Source organism: Babylonia areolata, chromosome 10, assembly GCF_041734735.1.
Source record: "Babylonia areolata isolate BAREFJ2019XMU chromosome 10, ASM4173473v1, whole genome shotgun sequence".
Lineage (NCBI taxonomy): Eukaryota > Metazoa > Mollusca > Gastropoda > Neogastropoda > Buccinidae > Babylonia > Babylonia areolata.
The window spans coordinates 22543921-22565154 of record NC_134885.1 but is presented as its reverse complement, the minus strand read 5'-3'; the positions used below and the strand labels follow the sequence as shown (position 1 = coordinate 22565154).

At 44.6% G+C, this 21234-nt stretch overlaps 1 protein-coding gene across 1 annotated transcript in view; it reads right to left on the bottom strand.

Moving 5' to 3' along the window:
- LOC143286500 (uncharacterized) overlaps positions 1-21234 on the bottom strand; it is a 133299-nt gene that overhangs the window by 16479 nt on the left and 95586 nt on the right. Inside the window, exon 3 of the mRNA XM_076594077.1 lies at positions 873-972. Coding sequence (XP_076450192.1) covers positions 873-972 — 100 coding nt within the window. The remainder of the gene's footprint in view (positions 1-872; positions 973-21234) is intronic.

Sequence of the window (21234 nt, the reverse complement as noted above, 5' to 3'; positions counted from 1 at the left end):
GAGAGGGATGGGGAGACAGAGAGAGAGAGAGAGAGAGAGGGATGTAGAGACACACACAGAGAGAGACAGAGAAAGACAGAGAGAGAGGGAGGGACAGAGAAAGACAGAGAGACAGAGAGAGAGAGATGGAGAGACAGAGAGAGAGAGAGAGGGATGCAGAGACACAGAGAGAGAGACAGAGAAAGACAGAGAGAGGGATGGAGAGACACAGAGAGAGAGAGAGAAAAACACAGAGAGAGGGAGGGACAGAGAAAGACAGAGACACAGAGAGAGGGATGGAGAGACAGACAGAGACAGAGAGAGGGATGTAGAGACGCAGAGAGAGAGACAGAGAAAGACACAGAGAGAGGGAGGGACAGAGAAAGACAGAGAGACAGAGAGAGGGATGGAGACACACACACACACACACACACACACACACACACACAGAGATGCAGAGACACAGAGAGAGAGACATAGAAAGACAGAGAGAGAGGGAGGGACAGAGAAAGACAGAGAGACAGAGAGAGGGATGGAGAGACGGAGAGAGAGAGGGATGCAGAGACACAGGGAGAAAGGGGGGATGGAGAGACACAGAGAAAGAGAGAGAGGGATGGAGAGACAGAGAGAGAGAGATGGAGATACAGAGAGAGGGATGGAGAGAGAGAGGGGGGTGGAGAGAGACAGAGACAGAGAGAGAGAGGGGTGGTGGTGGAGAGACAGACAGACAGAGACAGAGAGAGAGAGAGAGGGGTGGTGGTGGTGGAGAGACACACAGAGAGAGACACAGAGAGACAGAGAGAGAGGGATGGAGAGACAAGGAGACAGACAGACAGACAGACACACAGACAGACAGACACACAGACAGACAAAGACACATCAGAACTCCTGACCTCTTTTCTGACCAGGAGGCGGGAGCTGCCGAGGCCTGGTTATGTGTCGTGTGCAGAGAGTGCAGGAGTAGGACTGTGGCGCATGCGTACAGCATCATTCCTGTGGGGCAGATAACATACATGGATCAACGAAAGAGCAACAACAATAACTGTTATGATCGTAGTTATGATGGCGGTTTTGATAACTACGATGACGGTGATGATAACAACGATGACAGTGATGGTGACAATCATGGTTTTGATGACGATGACGATGTGAGGATAATAATTAATGATAATGATGCTAACAATGATGCTAACAATAATGCTAATAATAATGATAATAATAACATTACTACTTCATCTACTACTACTAATGGTAATGACAATAACAATGATAATAATAACAATAAAAACAACAACAATCATCTTCATCATCATCACCGTAATTATGATGAACAGCAATAACAATGATAATAACAACAATAAAAACAACAATCATCATCATCGTCATCACCGTAACTATGATGATGATGATGATGATGATGATGACGATGATGTTTGTATCCTGATGTTTGGTTGGTACTTTTTTCATATTAACAACGAATAAAAATTACCGTACTTTTTTTTTATCTGTTCTTTCTTTGTTCGTCTATCTGAATTCGTTTTAAACTTCATTGCGATTAGAAATAAAACAAATATACACATACAGCATGGCTTAACACGGCATCGTCAAGGAAACAGACGAATATATATATATATATATATATATATATATATATATATATATATATATATATATATATATATAAAGAAACTGACACAGCACAGAAGAATAAGAAAGAAAAAAAAAGAAGAAAAAAAATCGAAGGGGTTTTTGGGTTTTTTTTGTGGATGATGTGCACCATTGGCTGCTGCTTCAGAGAGTTCTCCCTGTCTGTTATTCCTCTTTCCACTACAACAGGCAGCTTCCATTAGTTCCAGAAAAAAAAACAAAAAAACGAAACTGTGACAACATGGGAAGAGAAAATAACCCAAACAACAAACTCACAGACCATAACAAGAAGAAACGAGGAAAAACGAATGAATTATGTAAGTGTGTCCATTTAGTCAAGCCACTCTACAATGCACCCCCAGACCCTACAACCACACTAGCACCTGCAAACGCACGCACACACGCACGCACGTACGTACGCACGCACACACGTAAACGCACTCACACACACACACACACACACACACACACACACACACACACGCACACACACGCACACACACATACGCACGCACGCACACACACACACACACGCACACACACACACACACGCACACACACACACGCACACACACGCACACACACAAACATACACATACACACACACATACAAACACATACACACATAGAGAGAGAGAGGCCGGTAGACCGAGAGTCCGAGGTAGAAAGAGATGGGGGTTGGAAAGAGACAGACAGAGAGAATGACAGAGACAGACGGTCAGACTGACGGTCAGACAGACAGACAAACAGATCCACATGCAGACTAAGCATTCTCTCTTTCTCTCTTCGCCTGCATCTCTGTTATTCCACCCTTCCTTCTTTCCTTCCCCATCCACCTGCCTACAATTGTCACAACCACCACGCCAACCTGCTCAAAATTCGCCGAAAGCCATGACACGCTGGCCATGGAAAACACAAGACATTCTTAAAAGAGAGTCAGTCACCACCTTCAGAGGTTTAAAAAAAAAAAAAAAAAAAAACCAAAAAAAAACACCACCACCACCACCAACAAAAACACCCATCAAAGTGACTCAGTCAAAAGTGCAGGGTCTCCTCTGTTGTGTGGCCTCCTGGCGACCGGGCTCCCTGTGCACTGCTCTGCCGACGCCGAGACAGCAGCGGAAGCGACAGACGAACACGGACCGGTGTGGGTGTGGCTGTGAAAGTATGGGGGACTCGGAATGAGCAGGGCGTGGGGTGGGCATTGAGAAATGCCATTGAAAGTGATTGGGGCAGCTACACGAAAAAAAAAAGTTAGGTTTGGTGGGGGCTGGGTGTGTGTGGGGTGGGGTGGGGGGTGGGGTGGGGGTGGGGAGAGAGAGAGAGAGAGAGAGAGAGAGAGAGAGAGAGAGAGAGAGAGAGAGAGAGAGAGAGAGAGAGAGAACTCTTAACTCAGAACTCAAAACGGATTTTTTTTTTATTCAGGGATTCAGATTTTTAGGCATGGCCTATTCTTCCAATTTGTCCTTGCTGATCTGCATCACAGACAGACAGACAGACAAACAGACAGAACTCAATACTCAGAACTCAAAACGTTTTTTATTCAAGGATTGAAATTTTAGGCATGACCTATTCTTCCAAACTGTCCTTGCTGATCTGCATCACACACCTCTCCCGTAGTCTGGGTTCAGACCGTTGGGGCACCGCTGCTGACCTGGCCACCACCCCTCTCCACTCTTCACGGTTTTCTGATTTCCTCAGGGCGTCACCGAGCGTCAAGCCTGTCCACCCCCGGATGTTGTCTTCCCATCTCTTCTTCTGCCGTCCTCTCCTTCTGCCTCCTTGTACGGTGCCTTGCAGGAACGTTTTGGCAAGACCAGATGATCGGGAGATGTGTCCATACCACCTAAGTTTGCGTTTTTTCACTATGGACAGAAGGTCTTCGTAGGGTCCAATACTTTGCTTGATTCTGTTCTTCACTTCCGTGTTAGTGATGTGGTCTCTGTAGGAGATGCCAAGTAGTCTACGAAAGCATCTCATCTCGACAGCTTGGATTCTTCTCTCGATGTCCGCAGTCAGGGTCCAAGTCTCGCAGGCGTAGAGCAATATTGATATAACCAGGGAACGCATCAGTCTGATTTTTGAGCTGAGAGCGATGTTTTTGTTGTTCCAGATGGTGTTCAGCTTGTTGAGTGCCATTGTTGTTTGGGCAATTCTCGAGAGTACTTCTGGTTTAGATCCTTCATCTGACACGATTGCTCCCAGATATTTGAAGCTGTGGACTGTTTTAAGCTTTTCGTCGTTGACTTTGATGTCAATGCTGATGCCGTTGGTGTTGTTAGTCATCAGTTTGGTTTTCTCCGCACTGATTTGCATTCCATACGATGTGGAGGCTTTGTCTAGATGTTTGACCAGGCTTGCCAGTTCTTCTTCTTTCCCAGCCAGTCCATCAATGTCGTCGGCAAAACGTAGGTTTGTGATTGTTCTGCCGCCTATGCTGACTGTTCCTACATGCTCTTCCAGTGCGTCAGTCATTATTCTTTCTAAGAAGATGTTGAAGAGTGTTGGGGAGAGTAGACAGCCTTGTCTCACTCCGACTGTGGTTCTGAACCAGTCCCCGATGCTATTGTTGAGGTAGACGGCGCTGGTGGCTTTGTCATAGAGGTGCTGTATCAGTCTGATCAGGTTGGCGTTGATGTTGTACAGATTCATGGTAGCCCACAAAGCTGCATGCCAGACCCTGTCAAATGCCTTCTTAAAATCAATGAAGACGTGGTAGAGGTCTTGTTGGTGTTGAGCATCACACACATACACACACATACACACACACACACACACACACACACACACACACACACACACACACACACACAGAGGGAGAGAGAGAGAGAGGAAGAGGAGAGGGAGAGGGAAAGAGACCTCGGAACTCAAAACGGTTTTTTTTTTTATTCAAGGATTAAGATTTTAGGCATGGCCTATTCTTCCAATCTGTCCTTGCTAATCTGCATCAGGGACAACAGAGAGAGATAGAGGCAGAGACAGAGAAAGAGAAAGAGAGACAAAGAGAAAGAGAGAGACAGAGAGACAGAAACAGACAGAGAGAGAGAGAGAGGCAGAGACAGAGAAAGAGAAAGAGAGACAAAGAGAAAAAGAGAGACAGAGACAGACAGAGAGAGAGGGAAAGGCAGAGACAGAGAAAGAGAGAGACAGAGAGACAAAGACAGACACAGAGAGAGAAAGAGAGAGAGGCAGAGACAGAGACAGAGAAAGAGACAGAGAGACAAAGAGAGACACAGAGAGAGACAGACAGACAGAAAGACAGAGACACAGACAGAGAGAGACACACAGACCGACAGACAGACAGATCCAAAGAACCGGAAGACAGTGGCTTCACGACGATCCACCCACGCTGAAAAGTGCCCCGGGACCGCAGCAGCGGCGGACAGGTGAGGGATGGTGGTGGCTGCTGTGACCTGAGGGAGGAAGGCATCGAGACTGGCGGCAGCTGGCCCACCATTGATACGTTTTCTTCGTGGAGTGCAAGATCCCCGGGTAGTAGACAAGGGAATGATTTCTTTTCTTTTCTTTTCTTTTTTTTTCTCTTTTTTTTTTTTTTAAAGGAAGAACTGTGGGACAAGCAACATTCCCCCCCCCCACCCCCCACCCCCCCTTAAAAACAAAAGGAACTTAGACAGAGAAGGAAGGAGGGAGGGAAGAAAGGAAAGGAAGGAAGAAAAGATGGGAGGAAAGAAAGAAGGTAGGTAAGGATGGAAGGAAGGAAAAAATGAAGGAAGAAGGACCCCCGAAAACGGAGTATGGCTGCCTACATGGCGGGGTTAAACAACAACAACAACAACAACAACAACAAATGTCATGCACGTAAAAGCCCACTCGTGGACATACGAGTGAACGTGGGAGCTGCAGCCCACGAACGAAGAAGAAGAAGAGGAAGAAGAAGAGGAAAAAAAAAATGCAAGTACGAAGAGAGGGGGAGGCGTCGAACGTTGTAATCTTACAAATGAACACATGATGAGCCACGTAGGCAAAGTCATAATATGAACATGACCCTCTCTGTGTATGTCTCTGTCTCTGTCTGTCTCTGTCTCTCTCTGTGTCTTTGGGCTGAATGTCCAAAACAATTTTGTGCTCAGACAAATAACCTCTTAATTCAAAGTATCGTGTTCGTTACTCTCTTATTATTATCTTCTTTTTGTCTGTCTCTGTCCATCTCTCTGTCTCTTGTATTTTCTTTCAAAATGTCAAAATATTTGGATTTGCTCGCAAGACGTTTTACAGTGACGCGAGCCAGATATCCACGTCACACATCCACGCCACACGTTCACGTCAGACATCAACGTCACACATCCACGTCACATGTTTACGTCAGACATTAACGTCAGACATCAATATCCACGCCACACGTTCACGTCAGACATCATCGTCACACATCCACGTCACATGCTTACGTCAGACATTAACGTCAGACATCAATATCCACGCCACACGTTCACGTCACATCAGACATCAACATTCACATCACCAATCCGCATCAGATGTACAGACAGACAACAGACAAGCAAATAAGGGCAAGGGGACAGACAAAAACAGAGAAAGACACACACACACACAAACAGAAAAAAGACATACAGCTCTTGAGAGAGAGACAGAGAGAGAGAGAGTGAGAGAGAGAGAGAGAAGAGAGAGAGAGAGATTCGGATACGGATGATGTATTCATTAGGCCATAGCCCCTATGAAGGGGTAAACAAACAACATTTGTTGCGTCGCGTTTGTTTGTATAGACGTGTCTGCATACTCCGACCTCAATCTTGTCATGGATAAAAAGATATGAAATGCAGAACAGAAAGAAAAGCACAATGAAAGGCATAAATATAATAAGAATAGATTAACTCACGAGCAGGCAGGAACAACGACAGAGTCGTCATTAATCGAGCAGCGCTATTGACAAGTAGCCATAAAAAAAAAATTAAAAAAGAGTATTCGACACGCAGTGCTATTGAACGCAGTAGTGGTAATGGCATGTAGCGCTATTGACACGTAGCGATAAAAAAGGAGTATTCGACACGCAGTGCTACTGAACGCAGTAGTGGTAATGGCACATAGCGCTATTGACACGTACCAATACACACAGTACAGCCAATACGCAGGCCTATCGACCGAAATAGTATTTTTTGCTTGCTCACCATCTGAATCTAGTGTTTGGGCGAACCGAAAGTTTTGAGTGTTGGAAACCGAAACTTTCATCTGCCTAAACCAGCCAATGTCAATCGGCATTTCGTTGTTTCAATGTCATGATCATAACACGCACGGATCTATGGAAATTTAATAACAGTCCCTGTTTTCACCACCACTTTCCAGCTTCGATAAATCACAAGAGAAAAAAAAGTTATACGCATTATTGGGCGCCATATACACAAAGATAACTATGATCATAAACACTGATATATAATTCTTAATATAATAGTGTCAATGCTCTGGATAAATCAAGTTCTTTCTTGTCAAAAATATGATCGGCGGAACAGTTGCGTTCTCACATATGATACAGATCAAGATCAAAGCTTTCAAGCTTCTCAGCTTTCCAGGTTCGCTAAATGTTAACAAACCACACAAAAATTAATTTCAAAGTTATTTTCTTTTCTATCAACATTAATTAGTAATACCTGAAGTACTGTAATCAGACGATGTGTAAAACTTCAAAAGTTGATTTAGATATGCCCTATGTTTGAATGCTCAGTTTCAGAAACATGGTGCTGGACATGTTTAATCCAGATTTGGTTTTGATAGAGTATTTACAGAGAATACTAATCGGTTAGAATTTACCACGGACACACACGCGCGCACGCATGCACGTACACACACACATACACATGCCCACCCACCATTGCTGCCACTTTCCCGCTCACACACACACACACACACACATATACATACATACATGCATACATACATAAGTACGTACATACATACAGTCACACGGGCACGCACACACACACACACACACACACACACACACACACACACACACACACACACATTCACACGGTTACACAGACAACCGAACACAAGACTATCATACAGACCCACATTGTTTACACACGTGAGCCAAAACCAAGATCAAACAATCAAATAAACAAACAGAAATTGTTCAGTTCTCTGTAGAGTGGTTTTTTTGTTTTTTTTTTTTTTTTTTTTTTTTTTAATGATGTCTCTCTCCCCTATATTTATAGACTTCATTGCTCTCCTCCCAGATCAAACGGCCAGTTTCCTTTCAAAATGCATTTTTTCGCTGTCACCCTTTGGGGTTTGAGCGGTCTGAAAACACTGTGATGACATAATAGCTGTAGAGACGTGATGGAGACGCAGGGTAGTTGGCGTTATTGTTTGTTTGCTTGTTTGTCTGCATTGCCCGTCTGTTCTGTGTAGCTTATTCAGGTTTAGAAGGCTATGCTAGACTTTAACAAAAGCTAATTTGTGTTTGCACATCAAATTTTCTTCTGTCACTGCCGCTGTGTGCATATTTCAAATGATCGGTATAAGGACAGGCCCGGTGCTTCCTTTTTTGAGGAAGTGTCTGGGTTTGTTCCAATGTTCCTTTTGTTTACCTGTGTGCTAGCTGAATCGGTAGCATAAGCAGTGTTGACTTGAAGTACTTGTGTACCTTGTGATTGGAGAGAGTTACCACTTTAATATTTGTTAATCACTTATTTGTTTGTTTGGTGGTTCTGTTGCACCAGAATTTGTGACATGTAGTTTTCTATATCTCTATGACAATGAATGACGATGGGGTTGATGAAGATGCTGCAATAGGGGAGTGCGGAGGGTGGGAGGGGTGGGGAGGGGGTCTGTTTAGGTTCTCTGGACTCCTTGACAAAGCAATACTCGCATAACGTAATTATTCCAGCATCAACCAGGCTGAGAGAATCACAGATACCTGCAGTGTTGGTCAGAAAATTGGAGCAACACTCCAGAAGACATACTCAAGTCTGGGCAGAAGGCATTAACGGGTCGGAAAAAAACAAGAAGAAGCAAACAGAAAAAAAAATTCAACAACAGCAAAACCACCTCTGATTAGGCTCGAATCTATGTCCTTGTCCATTTAAACATTTTTTTTAAATACTCAGATTCTGTGCGTGTTTCTGTCTATTGGTCTGTATCTCTGTTTGTAGGTAGGAAGGTAAGTATCTGCCTCTCTCTCTCTCTCTCTCTCTCTCTCTCTCTCTCTCTCTCTCTCTCTCTCTTCCTTCCTTCCCTCCCTCTCTTCCCCGCTCTCTCTCCCCCCACCACCCTTCTTATCTTCTCTCAAGACAGTTTACGCTGCCGCTGAACTTTCACAAACACTTAAGCTTTCAAAGGTTAACATATGACATCTACAGGAAGAATTTTATGTTATGAGTGTTTGCACTCTGGCGCTGAAAACCTGAAAACCCACGTGCTTTCTGACTCCTGTGCCCAGTTGGCCATTACTTCAGTGTTATTGTTCGCAGTTCCGCTTTAGGAGGGGCGGTGACACACACGTGTACATTTACTTTACTCCCCTTTCTAATTCCTTCCCATCCGCTTTTATCTGTGTGTGTGTGTGTGTGTGTGTGTGTGTGTGTGTGTGTGTGTGTGTGTGTGTGTGTGTGTGTGTGTGTGTCTTTTGTCTCTAGCTCTCTCTCTGTTTCTGTCTCTATCTCTGTCTCACTCTCTCTCTCTTCCCCCTCTCTCTCTTTCCTATCTCCTGTCCAGCTCTGTCTGTGTTCACGTCTCTGTCTCTGCCCCCCCCCCCCTCTCTCTCATCTCTCTCTGTCCCTATCTATCTATCTATCTATCTATCTATATATGTCTGTCTGTCTGTCTGTCTGTCTGTCTGTCTCTCTCTCTCTCTGTCTCCTGTCCCCCTGTCTCTGTCCGTGTCTAAGTCTCTGTCTGTCTGTCTCTCTCTCTGTCTCTCTCATCTTTCCCCTTTCTCTCTCTTTACAGGTGTACTGAATGTGTTCGCGCCTGGGTGCGTAAGTGAGTGTGCGTGACCATGTGTGTTAGTGTGCGTGTTCGTGTGTGTGTTTGTATCTCTCTCTCTCCCTCTCTCACCCAATTATCTGAGTGAATGATCTTTATCATTCATCATACCAACTTTCATGGAACAAATCTCATAACGTTCCACAGATCTTCTATATTATTTCCAAAACATTTCTTTTAAGAAAACGAAGGAGGAAAAACAATGGAAAAACTTCCATTTTCCCCAATGAGCAAACAAAATATTAAAACTACTATTTACAATGGAAATCGTATTAAGAATATGATTCCCTTATCACTGAGGAGCTGGAGTTAAATCTCTGGCACGCAACTTCCGAATAAAGCGTGAAGGAATGCTCGCAGAAGCGAAATTGAATCTACTTCAATCTGTTAGAACATAACGGAGACATGATTGAAAGAAATTTTGTTATGGAGATAGCGAGCAATTAGAAATGAACAGCACGCAATTCAGTAGTGATTGCAAATCGGAAATTGTGCGTATGGAAAACTATTCTGTATCAACTAGATCCACGAAAAATGTCCGTTTGTGTATAGGGTTTGGTGGAAAAGAACCCACCTAACTGGTAGTTCATGTAATTATATATGTTTATATGTCTTTATAGAATTTTTCTTTTACCTATCATCCGATCGTTTGTTTCATTATTTATTTGTTTATCTATTCACATGTTTATTCGATTTTTTTTTTTTTCAAAATTATATATTATTTTGTTATTTTGTTCATCTGTTTATCCAAGTATATGTTTATTTACCTTGTTTTTTTTCTATTATTGAGAGTCTGTTCTAAGGCGCATACAACGAAGAGAGTTTTAATGATATCCAACAGGATACCGACTGATAACACTGACTCCCAGTAAAACACGTTTTCCAAATATGTCAAGATAAATTCGGATGAACCTGTTGACATGTGCGATGAAAATGTGCAGAGGAAAAAAAAACATTTTAACTTGCGACAAAAGGAGGGAGGGAACTCAGAACTCAGAACCCAGAACTCAGAAATGTTTTAATGTACATCTGCCTTGGGCCACAATACAAAGGAGGGCTTGGGTCGGGAAGGGAACAAAACAAAGATTCATTCAGGTACATCCTGCGTGCAGAGGAATTGTCGACATTCAAAAGCACTCTTTAAATCAAATACCTCTGCATACAAAAGTATACACACACACACACACACACACACACACACACACACACACACACACACACACACACACACACACACACACAAAACAAAAAAAAAAAAAAAAGAAAGAAAGAAAGAAAGAAGTGTAAAGCCATGAGATGAACTAAATCTGTCAAAGGGCAAATACAAACAGAACAATGATAAACGTATCATTAATACGACGTCGTTACCATGAGCAGAACATCAAACTACAATCACAATAAAGTGAAAAATTACTATACCCGTTAGTATGATAAAATTATTTTCTGGCATCCTAGATTATCATTTTACTCCTTGGAGAGAGGGAGAGTGGACGGCAAGAGCAGAGTAGAGTGAAGAGAGAAATGCTGCTTAGGAGCACGTGTACAAAGGAGGTTAAGTATCAAAAGTTGTAGATCACGTGGAATTATTATAACGAAACTGAAATGTTGGGCTATGAACTGTTCTCCACATAAATACTCTGGCTGTTGAAAGTCTCCATAGTACAGACTAGTCCTTCATATACCAAACGTGGTTTCAGTTTCAGTTTCTTGGCTTCAGTTTCGTTTTTCAAGAAGGCGCTAAAGCGAGCGGACAGATCCATATGCGTAACACCAAATTTGCGTTTAAAAAGAAAAAGACAAAAAGAAAGCAAATGTCTTACATTTGCGTAAACCCAACGCGCAGGAACGTGGTTGGAATGATCTGTATGACACTTTCACGTCGTAAGGTTTTGTAAGATTTATTTGTAAGATTCAGCTTTTAAAGTCAAATTGTGAATGCATGGATAAGTATTACACACAATATACAGACTGAACTGATAGTTGCAGACCTTTATGCGCGCGCAGAGGTGTCTACTAGCTATCAGATTCAGAAATTCAGTGTAAGGTTGAAAGAATAAACATCCCATAGCTTTTCACAGCCAACGGGGCAGTGAATTTGTGTCCACCGTGTCTAGATCTGGGCATAGAAGAAGCCGGGCCCAACCCTCTCTTTCCGTCGTTTTTACCTTTTCCAACCGAAGTCAGGTAGTCACTCAACCTGGGTGGAGTGAGGAAAATCGGACTAAAGTGTTCTACCATCTACCGCCTTCGCACAGGACACTGCGGCCTCCGAGCACACCTGAAGAGGATTGGAGTGGCAGCCACATCCCTATGTGATTGAGGCCAGGCTGATCAGACCCCATCCCATATTCTCGAAGACTGCCCCCTGTATGAGAAGACGCGGCAGCAGTCCTGGCCTGGGGGTGCTGACCTCAACACCAAGCTCTGGGGGACGGTAGCCGATCTTCGCCAGACGTCCAAGTTTGTGGCATCCCTCGGACTTCGACCCTGACTGCGTAGCTGTCGAACGCCAAAGAAAGAAAGAAAGAAAGGAGTAAAGCGTCTTTCCCAAGACCCTAGCTAAGCGCGTTGGGTTATGCTGCTTGCTGGTCAGGCATCTGCCTAGCAGATGTGGTGCAGCGTCTATGAGTTTGTCCAAACGCAGTGGCGCCTCCTTGAGAAACTGAAACTGAAACTCCCAAGACCGCTACGCCTTGCCGAAACAGGCCATTGAACACTGGATCAGATGTCGAACGCCAAACCAGTTCTGCCACAGCTCCTTGTGTATTTAGTACAGGGATGTCCAAAGAGTGTTCACATTAAAATGTTCCGTGCACTGTGACATGTACATACATTTTATATATCCTGTGTGCTGTGTGTAGGTAGAAGACCTACAAGCAGGATTGTGCATACAACTTTTATATTCCATAGTTGGGGGCAAGGATACGTATGGAGCATCCATATCATTTATATATATATTTTTTTTTTAAATGGTGGAGAGACGTGTGAATGTGACCAAGTTTTCATTTTCAAAACACATTCGTGCTGAAATATTTTGAAATTCTAGCACATCAATCAAACACAATAATTCTATTATAAATGAATAATTCCAAAGCATCTCGCCAAACGGGATAAAACCATTTTTAATCACAGATTACCTAATTGCAGTAACAAAAAAAAAAGAAAAAAAAAGGATAAACAAGCATCTCGATTTTGTTTTCCACCGACAATCTGCTTTGCATAATTTGCTTGAGAAGCAGAAAGTCATTTTTGTAGCTGGTTTAACACAGAAAATCGAGTTAAAAGTAAACAGGATATTCTTAATCATTTCCGCCCATGCGCAGTGAGGATACACCTTGGAAACACTTTCTGCCCATACCTCTGGTGTTAAAGGTAAAAGGTTACAGTTAAATGTTCCCCACCCACCCTTTTACGGCCATTATGTCAAGGACTGTGCCGGTCGGGTGTATTCCTGAAGACCGCTTCGGTACCTGGATTGGCCTGGCTGGAGATGTGAACACACCCAGCGGACTGCGCCCCATCTCCCCTATCAACTTATAGCACATCTCTCGGCAGCCTAGTTAAATTGCGCCCAACAGCAACATCCCACAAAACAACGATTTTCATCAATATTCTGATGTTGGCCATCAAGTGGAAGAAGAAGAAGAAGAAGAAGACGAAGAAGAAGAAGAAGGAGGAGGAGGAGGAGGAGGAGAAGAAGAAGACGGGCTCAGTATAGGAATGCGGGGCTTAACCCCCTTCCTTCCGCCCATTCTAACCTCCCTCATCCAAAATCATGTACCCCCTCACACCTGGCCTGACTGGAGTAAAGGAAATCGGAGTAAAGCGCCTTTCCAAGGGACACAAATCTTCATGTCGAAACAGGGCTTCGAACCTTGATCACTGGTGAACACTGGATCAGAACTCCGATGACAACTAACCAAATTCTGCTAGGGTTCCTCCTCTGAAGGTAGAGACTTAAAGTTAAAAAAAAAAAGAAAAAAAGATTCAGTTCTAAACGTCATGATCCAGATATGAATCTATGTCTCTGTAGAGTTTAGGTTGGTGAGATCCATGCAGAACTCTGGAATGAATGGCGTGACACTCTTCATCCTACACTTCAATGTGTGAAAAGAAAAGAAAAAAAAAAGAGTCTCAGACTGTTTTCATTTTCCTTATATCGAACAACAAAATGACTCAGCAGGAACCGGAGGAACCAGAATCGATCTCTTCAAAACGGCAATGAAAAGCCTTCAACTATGGTCCCCCCCCCCCCACATCCCTCCCTCCTCCCTTGTCGAAGATGCATGCAGTGAAAGACCCCCCCCCACCCCCACCCCCCTCCCTCTCTTCCCACCCCACTCGTCCTCTTTTCGTTTGGTTGACTGTTTACATGTGGCACGTGGTTCTTTTTTTTTTCATTATTTTTTTTCTCCTTTAATTTACCGCATTAACATGTTGTAGCTTCATCATCTTAGTAATTATACTTCATCTTTTCTCATGGTTCATCAAAGGCCAAAAATGAATGAAAATGATATTTTTTGATGATTACAATAATGATGACCATAATCGTTTTTAATTTAAAAAAAATATATATACATGCAAGTTGACTCTCAGACTCTCCAGACATGGAGGTCGTCGCGTTTACGATCTAAGTCATACATACATAAATATTCATGCATTCAAGTGCGACATACAACACACAAACAAGGATATACACACGCACAAATACAGATACAAATGCACACACACACACACACACACACACACACACACACACACACGGTGAGAGAGCGAGAGAGAGAGAGAGAGAGAGAAAGACACACACACACAGACCCCCCCCCCCCCACACACACACACACACACACACGGTGAGAGAGCGAGAGAGAAAGACACACACACACATACACACACACACACACACACGGTGAGAGAGAGAGAGAGAGAGAGAGAGAGAGAGAGAGAGAGAGAGAGAGAGAAAGACACACACACACACACACACATACAGACACACACACACACACACACACACACACACACGGTGAGAGAGCGAGAGCGAGAGAGAGAGAAAGACACACACACACACACACACACACACACAGAGGGAAAGTAGTGATGACCTAAGGCAAAGGTAGGGTTGGGAAAGTGATGGATTTTCGTCTAACATCGCAATTGTGGATAGATATAAAACTAAAGAACGAACACACATGAACAAAGGCAGAGAACAATTTTTAACTCACTCAGTACGGCCAGTCCTCTCTTCTCCTCTACACAGACCCCTCGGATGTCCAGTGGGTGTCTGAATGACCCAACCTTTAGCTTCCGTCGTCAGAATTGTCGTATTCTTTGTCAACATTCACCTCTTCAGTATAAGAGCGTTCCGCTTGCAATATTTTGATGATGGTAATTGGGATGAAACGCTGTTAACGTCGTCTCTTTCGCCGTTCGTATGGAGAGAGTAAACAGAACGGTAGAGGTACGTTTTAGAAGGCTTAAAAAAAAAAAAAAAAAAACACCTCTGCACTGGGGAATAAAACATGTAGGTAGTGTTTGAAAAGTATGAAAAATAGGTAGCGTTTCGCTAAGTCCATACCGAAGCTTTGTTTGTTGTGTCTTTATCAGTATCTTGGCCTGCTAAAAGTGGCGCTTCTCTTCTCTCGCTATGTGTGTGTGTGTGTGTGTGTGTGTGTGTAGAGTGGGGAGAGGGAGGGACGGGGGGGAGGGGCGCAGGGGGGTGGGGGTGCGTGCGTGCGTGTGTATGTGTGTCTGTCTGTCTGTATGTCTGTCTGTCTGTCTCAAAGTGTGTGTGTGTGTGTGTGTGTGTGTTTGTTTGTGTGTGTGTGTGTGTGTGTGTGTGTGTGTGTGTGTGTGTGTGTGTGTGTGTGTGTGTGTGCGTGCGCGCGCACGTGTATCTGTGACTCTGTCAGACAGTCTCTGTCTGTATCTCTCCCTCCTCCTGCCCCCTTCCCCTCTCTCTCTCCCCCACCCACCTACCCCCAATCTCTCTACGTCTCTCCCCCACCCCCACTTCCCCCAGTCTCCTTTTCGCTCCTTACCCCACCCCCCACCCCCCCTATCCTCCACCCTCTCCCCCCTCTCTCTCTCTCTCTCTTAGAGAAGAACCTTTACCTAGCAAGTGATGGGCATTGCGCAAACATGGATGCATGGCACTAGAGATGAAAGGGGAGGACACTTCACGACAGGGGAAGGGCCGCTGTGCATCCCCCCATTCACCAAAAGAAACATCGTCATTGAGGCCGGCCGGCTGCTGCTGGTGGTGGTGGTGCTGCTGCTGGTGATCTGTGCTGCTGTGGGCTGCTCACGGTGAGGTGAATTCTGATGTGTGCCTGTCCGTCCAACCTTTTTTTTGTGTCTTTTTTGAAAGGAGCGAACGAGGGTGGCGTGTGTGTGTGTGTGTGTGTGTGTGTTTGTGTGTGTGTGTGTGCGTGCGTGTGTGTGCGTGTGTGAGTGTGTGTGCGGGGGGAGTTTGGGTGGGGGGGGTTAGGTGGGGTGGGGGTGGAGGGGGGGATGGGGAGGGGGAATCGACATGTGATGCGCTTTTTTGGGTTCTTTTAAAACCAGCATTTTTCTGTATGGTGAAGAAAGTGAGTGTGCTGCGGATCACAGCCTGAGAGGGATGACGAAGAGACAACGAGAGGAGGAGGCAAGAACAAAGACAAACAAACAACAACAACAAAAGAGAGAGGAAACACAGAGAAGAAAGAGGTTACCAAGTGGCGATAAAAGAATTACAGAGAGGTCCAAACTCAGTCCAGAAGACCAAATGGCGAAAACAGAATTACGTCCTTTCTGTCAAAAACTCATTCTAGAAGACCATGTGATGATGATAGAATTACAGTAAGATCCAAAACTCATTCCAGAAGACGAAACAGCTATAACAGAATTACAGCGTCTCTGTCCAAAACTCACTGAAGAAGACCATGTGAGGATAATAGAATAACAGAAAGGTCCAAACTTAAGTCAGGAGACCCAGTTACGCTAACAGAATTACAGCCTTTCTGTACAAAACTCACTCCAGAAGACTAAGTGATGATAATAGAATTGCAGAAAGGTCCAAAGATCAATCTCAGAAGATCAAATGACGCTGACAGAACTGCAGTCTTTCTGTGCAAAACTCACTACAGAAGACCAAATGACAATACAGGAATTACAGCCTTTCTGTTGAAAACAGCCCAGACCAAGCGATGATGATAGAATTATAGCTTTTCTGCAAAAAAATAATAAATTCTAGAAGACCGAGTGGTGATAACAGAATTACGGAAAGATCCAAACTCAGTCCAGAAGACGAAATGGTGATAACATAATTGCAGCGTCGCTGTCCAAAACACTGCAGAAGACCATGTGATGATAATACAATAACAGAAAGGTCCAAAATTCAATCCAGGAGATCAAGTTACGCTAACATAATTACAGTCTTTCTATCCAAAACTCAGTCCAGAAGACCAGATAACAGAACCACAGAAAGGTCCAAAGATCAATCCCAGAAGACCAAATGACGTTGACAGAACTACAGTCTTTCTGTCCAAAATTCAATACAGAAGACCAAAAATTAATGACGTTAACGAATACAGCCTTTCTGTTCAAAACAGCCCAGACTAAGTGATGATAACAGAATTGCAGCCTTTCTGTCAAAAACTCATTCCAGAAGACCAAGTGATTATAACAGAACTGCAGCCTTTCTGTCAAAAACTCATTCCCGAAGACCAAGTGATGATAAAAGAATCACAGAAGGTACAAAACGCAATCCAGAAATCCAAATGACAAATAAAAGAATTACAACCTTTTTGTCGAAACCCAGTCCAGACGGAGTGACGGTAGCAGAATCACATCCTCTCTGTCCATAACTCAGTACAGAAGACCAAGTGATGATAATAGAATGGCAGAAAGGTCCAAAACTCAATCCAGAAGACCGAGTGATGATAACAGAACTACAGCCTTTTTGTCCAAAACCTCAATCTAGAGGACCAAGTGACGTTAACAGAATTACATACTTTCAGCCCAAAACTCATCCCAGAAGACCAGGTGACGATAACATAATTACAGAAAGGTCCAAATCTCAGCCCAAAAGACCAAATGATGATAACATAATTACAGAAAGGTCCAAAACTCATCCCAGAAGACCAGGTGACGATAACATAATTACAGAAAGGTCCAAATCTCAGTCCAAAAGACCAAATGATGATAACATAATTACAGAAAGGTCCAAATCTCAGTCCAAAAGACCAGGTGACGATAACATAATTCCAGAAAGGTCCAAATCTCAGTCCAAAAGACCAAATGATAACATAATTACAGAAAGGCCCAAAACTCATCCCAGAAGACCAGGTGACGATAACATAATTACAGAAAGGTCCAAATCTCAGTCCAAAAGACCAAATGATGATAACATAATTACAGAAAGGTTCAAATCTCAGTCCAAAAGACCAGGTGACGATAACATAATTACAGAAAGGTCCATATCTCAGTCCAAAAGACCAAGTGATGATAACATTATCAAAGAAATGTCAACAACTCAGTCCAGAAGACCAACCAAGTGACGATAACAGGATAACAGCCTTTCTGTCCAAAACTCATTCCAAAAAACCAAGTGGCAATGACAGAATTGTGGTCTTTCTATACACACGTAATAGGCGGGTGGGGGGTGGTAGTGGTGGTAGACAACGCGAGACGGGAGGGAGGGCAGACACACACACACACACACACACACACACACACACACACACACACACAGAGCGAGAGACACATACGGAGAGACAGACAGACAGACAACAGACAGATAGAGAGGGAGAGAGAAACAGAGAGAGAGAAAGAGACAGAGACAAAGCATTTCCCTTTCAGCAAGGCAAAACAAAAGAGTTAAAAGTCTCCTTGTGCTCTCTCCTCCATTCACCGACCTTTGTTCCACACGAAAAGCTTGTCCTTTCCACCTGTGGCCGTTGTTCCACCTCCGTGCTTAACGGGAAGAAAGTCTTCATGAATTGTCTTCAGAGTTAATTCTTGTTGTGGCGAGGATGAGCACTATAATGGCTGTGAGTGAGAGAGAGAGAGAGGGAGAGAGAGAGGGGGGAGACACAGAGAGAGAGAGAGAGAGTGGGGTAGGTAGGTAAAGACAGGGAAGGGAGGGAGGGAAAGAGAGTGGGAGGGTAGAGACATGGTGGAAGGGGAAGAGACAGTGAGAGAGAGAGAGAGGGAGAGAGAGAGAGACCAACAGACTGAGAAAGAGAAAGAGTGTGTGTGCATGGACAGAGAGGGAGGTAGAGAGAGAGAGAGAGAGAGAGAGAGAGACAGACAGACAGACAGACAGACAGACAACAGACAGATAGAGAGGGAGAGAGAAACAGAGAGAGAAAGAGACAGAGACAAAGCATTTCCCTTTCAGCAAGTCGAAACAAAAGAGTTAAAAGTCTCCTTGTGCTCTCTCCTCCATTCACCGACCTTTGTTCCACACGAAAAGCTTGTCCTTTCCACCTGTGGCCGTTGTTCCTCCTCCGTGCTTAACGGGAAGAAAGTCTTCATGAATTGTCTTCAGAGTTAATTCTTGTTGTGGCGAGGATGAGCGCTGTAATGGCTGTGAGTGAGTGAGAGAGAGAGGGGGGGGATAGAGAGAGAGAGAGAGTGGGGTAGGTAGGCAAAGACAGGGGAAGGGAGGGAGGGAAAGAGAGTGGGAGGGTAGAGACATGGTGGAAGGGAAGAGAGAGAGAGAGCAACAGACTGAGACAGAGAAAGAGTGTGTGTGCATGGACAGAGAGGAAGGAAGGAAGGAAAAAGAGGGAGGGAGAGAGAGAGAGAGAGAGAGAGAGAGAGAGAGAGACAGACAGACAGACAGACAGACAGACAGACAGAGAAGGAAAGAGAACAGTGGCACAGATTGAGACAAAGCATTTCCCTTTCAGCAATGCGAAACAAAAGAGTTAAAAGTCTCCTTGTGCTCTCTCCTCCATTCACCGACCTTTGTTCCACACGAAAAGCTTGTCCTTTCCACCTGTGGCCGTTGTTCCACCTCCGTGCTTAACGGGGAGAAAGTCTTCATGAATTGTCTCACAGTTAATTCTTGTTGTGGCAAGGATGAGCGCTATAATGGCTGTGAGTGAGAGAGAGAGAGAGAGAGGGGGGGATAGAGAGAGAGAGGGGGGGGTAGGTAGGCAAAGACAGGGGAAGGGAGGGAGGGAAAGAGAGTGGGAGGGTAGAGACATGGTGGAAGGGGAAGAGACAGAGAGAGAGGGGGAGAGAGAGAGAGACCAACAGACTGAGAAAGAGAAAGAGTGTGTGTGCATGGACAGAGAAGAAGGAAGGAAGGACAGAGAGGGAGGTAGAGAGAGAGAGAGAGAGAGAGAGAGACAGACAGACAGACAGACAGACAGACAGACAGAGAAGGAAAGAGAAACAGTGGCACAGATTGAGAGACAGAGACAGAAACAGAGAGACAGAGACAAAGCATTTCCCTTTCAGCAAGGCGAAACAAAAGAGTTAAAAGTCTCCTTGTGCTCCCTCCTCCATTCACCGACCTTTGTTCCACACGAAAAGCTTGTCCTTTCCACCTGTGGCCGTTGTTCTTCCTCCGTGCTTAACGGGAAGAAAGTCTTCATGAATTGTCTCACAGTTAATTCTTGTTGTGGCGAGGATGAGCGCTATAATGGCTGTAAGTGAGAGAGAGAGAGGGGGGGGGATATAGAGAGAGAGAGAGTGGGGTAGGTAGGCAAAGACAGGGGAAGGGAGGGAGGGAAAGAGTGGGAGGGTAGATACATGGTGGAAGGGGAAGAGACAGAGAGAGAGAGAGAGAGAGAGAGAGAGGGAGAGAGAGAGAGACCAACAGACTGAGAAAGAGAAAGAGTGTGTGTGCATGGACAGAGAAGAAGGAAGGAAGGACAGAGAGGGAGGTAGAGAGAGAGAGAGACAGACAGACAGACAGACAGAGAAGGAAAGAGAAACAGTGGCACAGATTGAGAGACAGAGACAGAAACAGAGAGACAGAGACAAAGCATTTCCCTTTCAGCAAGGCGAAACAAAAGAGTTAAAAGTCTCCTTGTGCTCTCTCCTCCATTCACCGACCTTTGTTCCACACGAAAAGCTTGTCCTTTCCACCTGTGGCCGTTGTTCCACCTCCGTGCTTAACGGGGAGAAAGTCTTCATGAATTGTCTTCAGAGTTAATTTTTGTTGCAGCAAAGATGAGCGCTCTAATGGCCGTGGGAAAAGAGAGAGAGCGAGGGGGAGGGGTGTGGGTGTGTGTGTGTGTGTGGGGGGGGGGGGAATGGGAGGGAGGGAGGGAGGCAGAGAGTGTGTAGGGTGGGTGGGTAGATACACGGAGGGAGGGGGGAGAGAGAGAATGAGAGAGAGACAGACAGACAGACAGATAGAGAGAATTAGAGAAAGAGGGAGGGAAAGAGACAGAGAGAGAATGAGAGACAGAGACAGAGAGAGAGAGACTAACAGACAGAGACAGAGAGACATAGAGAAAGAGTGTGTGTGCAAGGATGGAGAGGAGGAAAAGAAGGACAGAGAGGGAGGGAAGATGAGAGAGAGAGAGATTGATTGATTGATATGGATACTTATATAGCGCATATCCTCGGTCGGAGACCAAGCTCTAACCGTTTTACAAACACAGAATCATTTGCACAAGAGGCTACCTACCTGGGTAGAGCCGACTGTTGGCT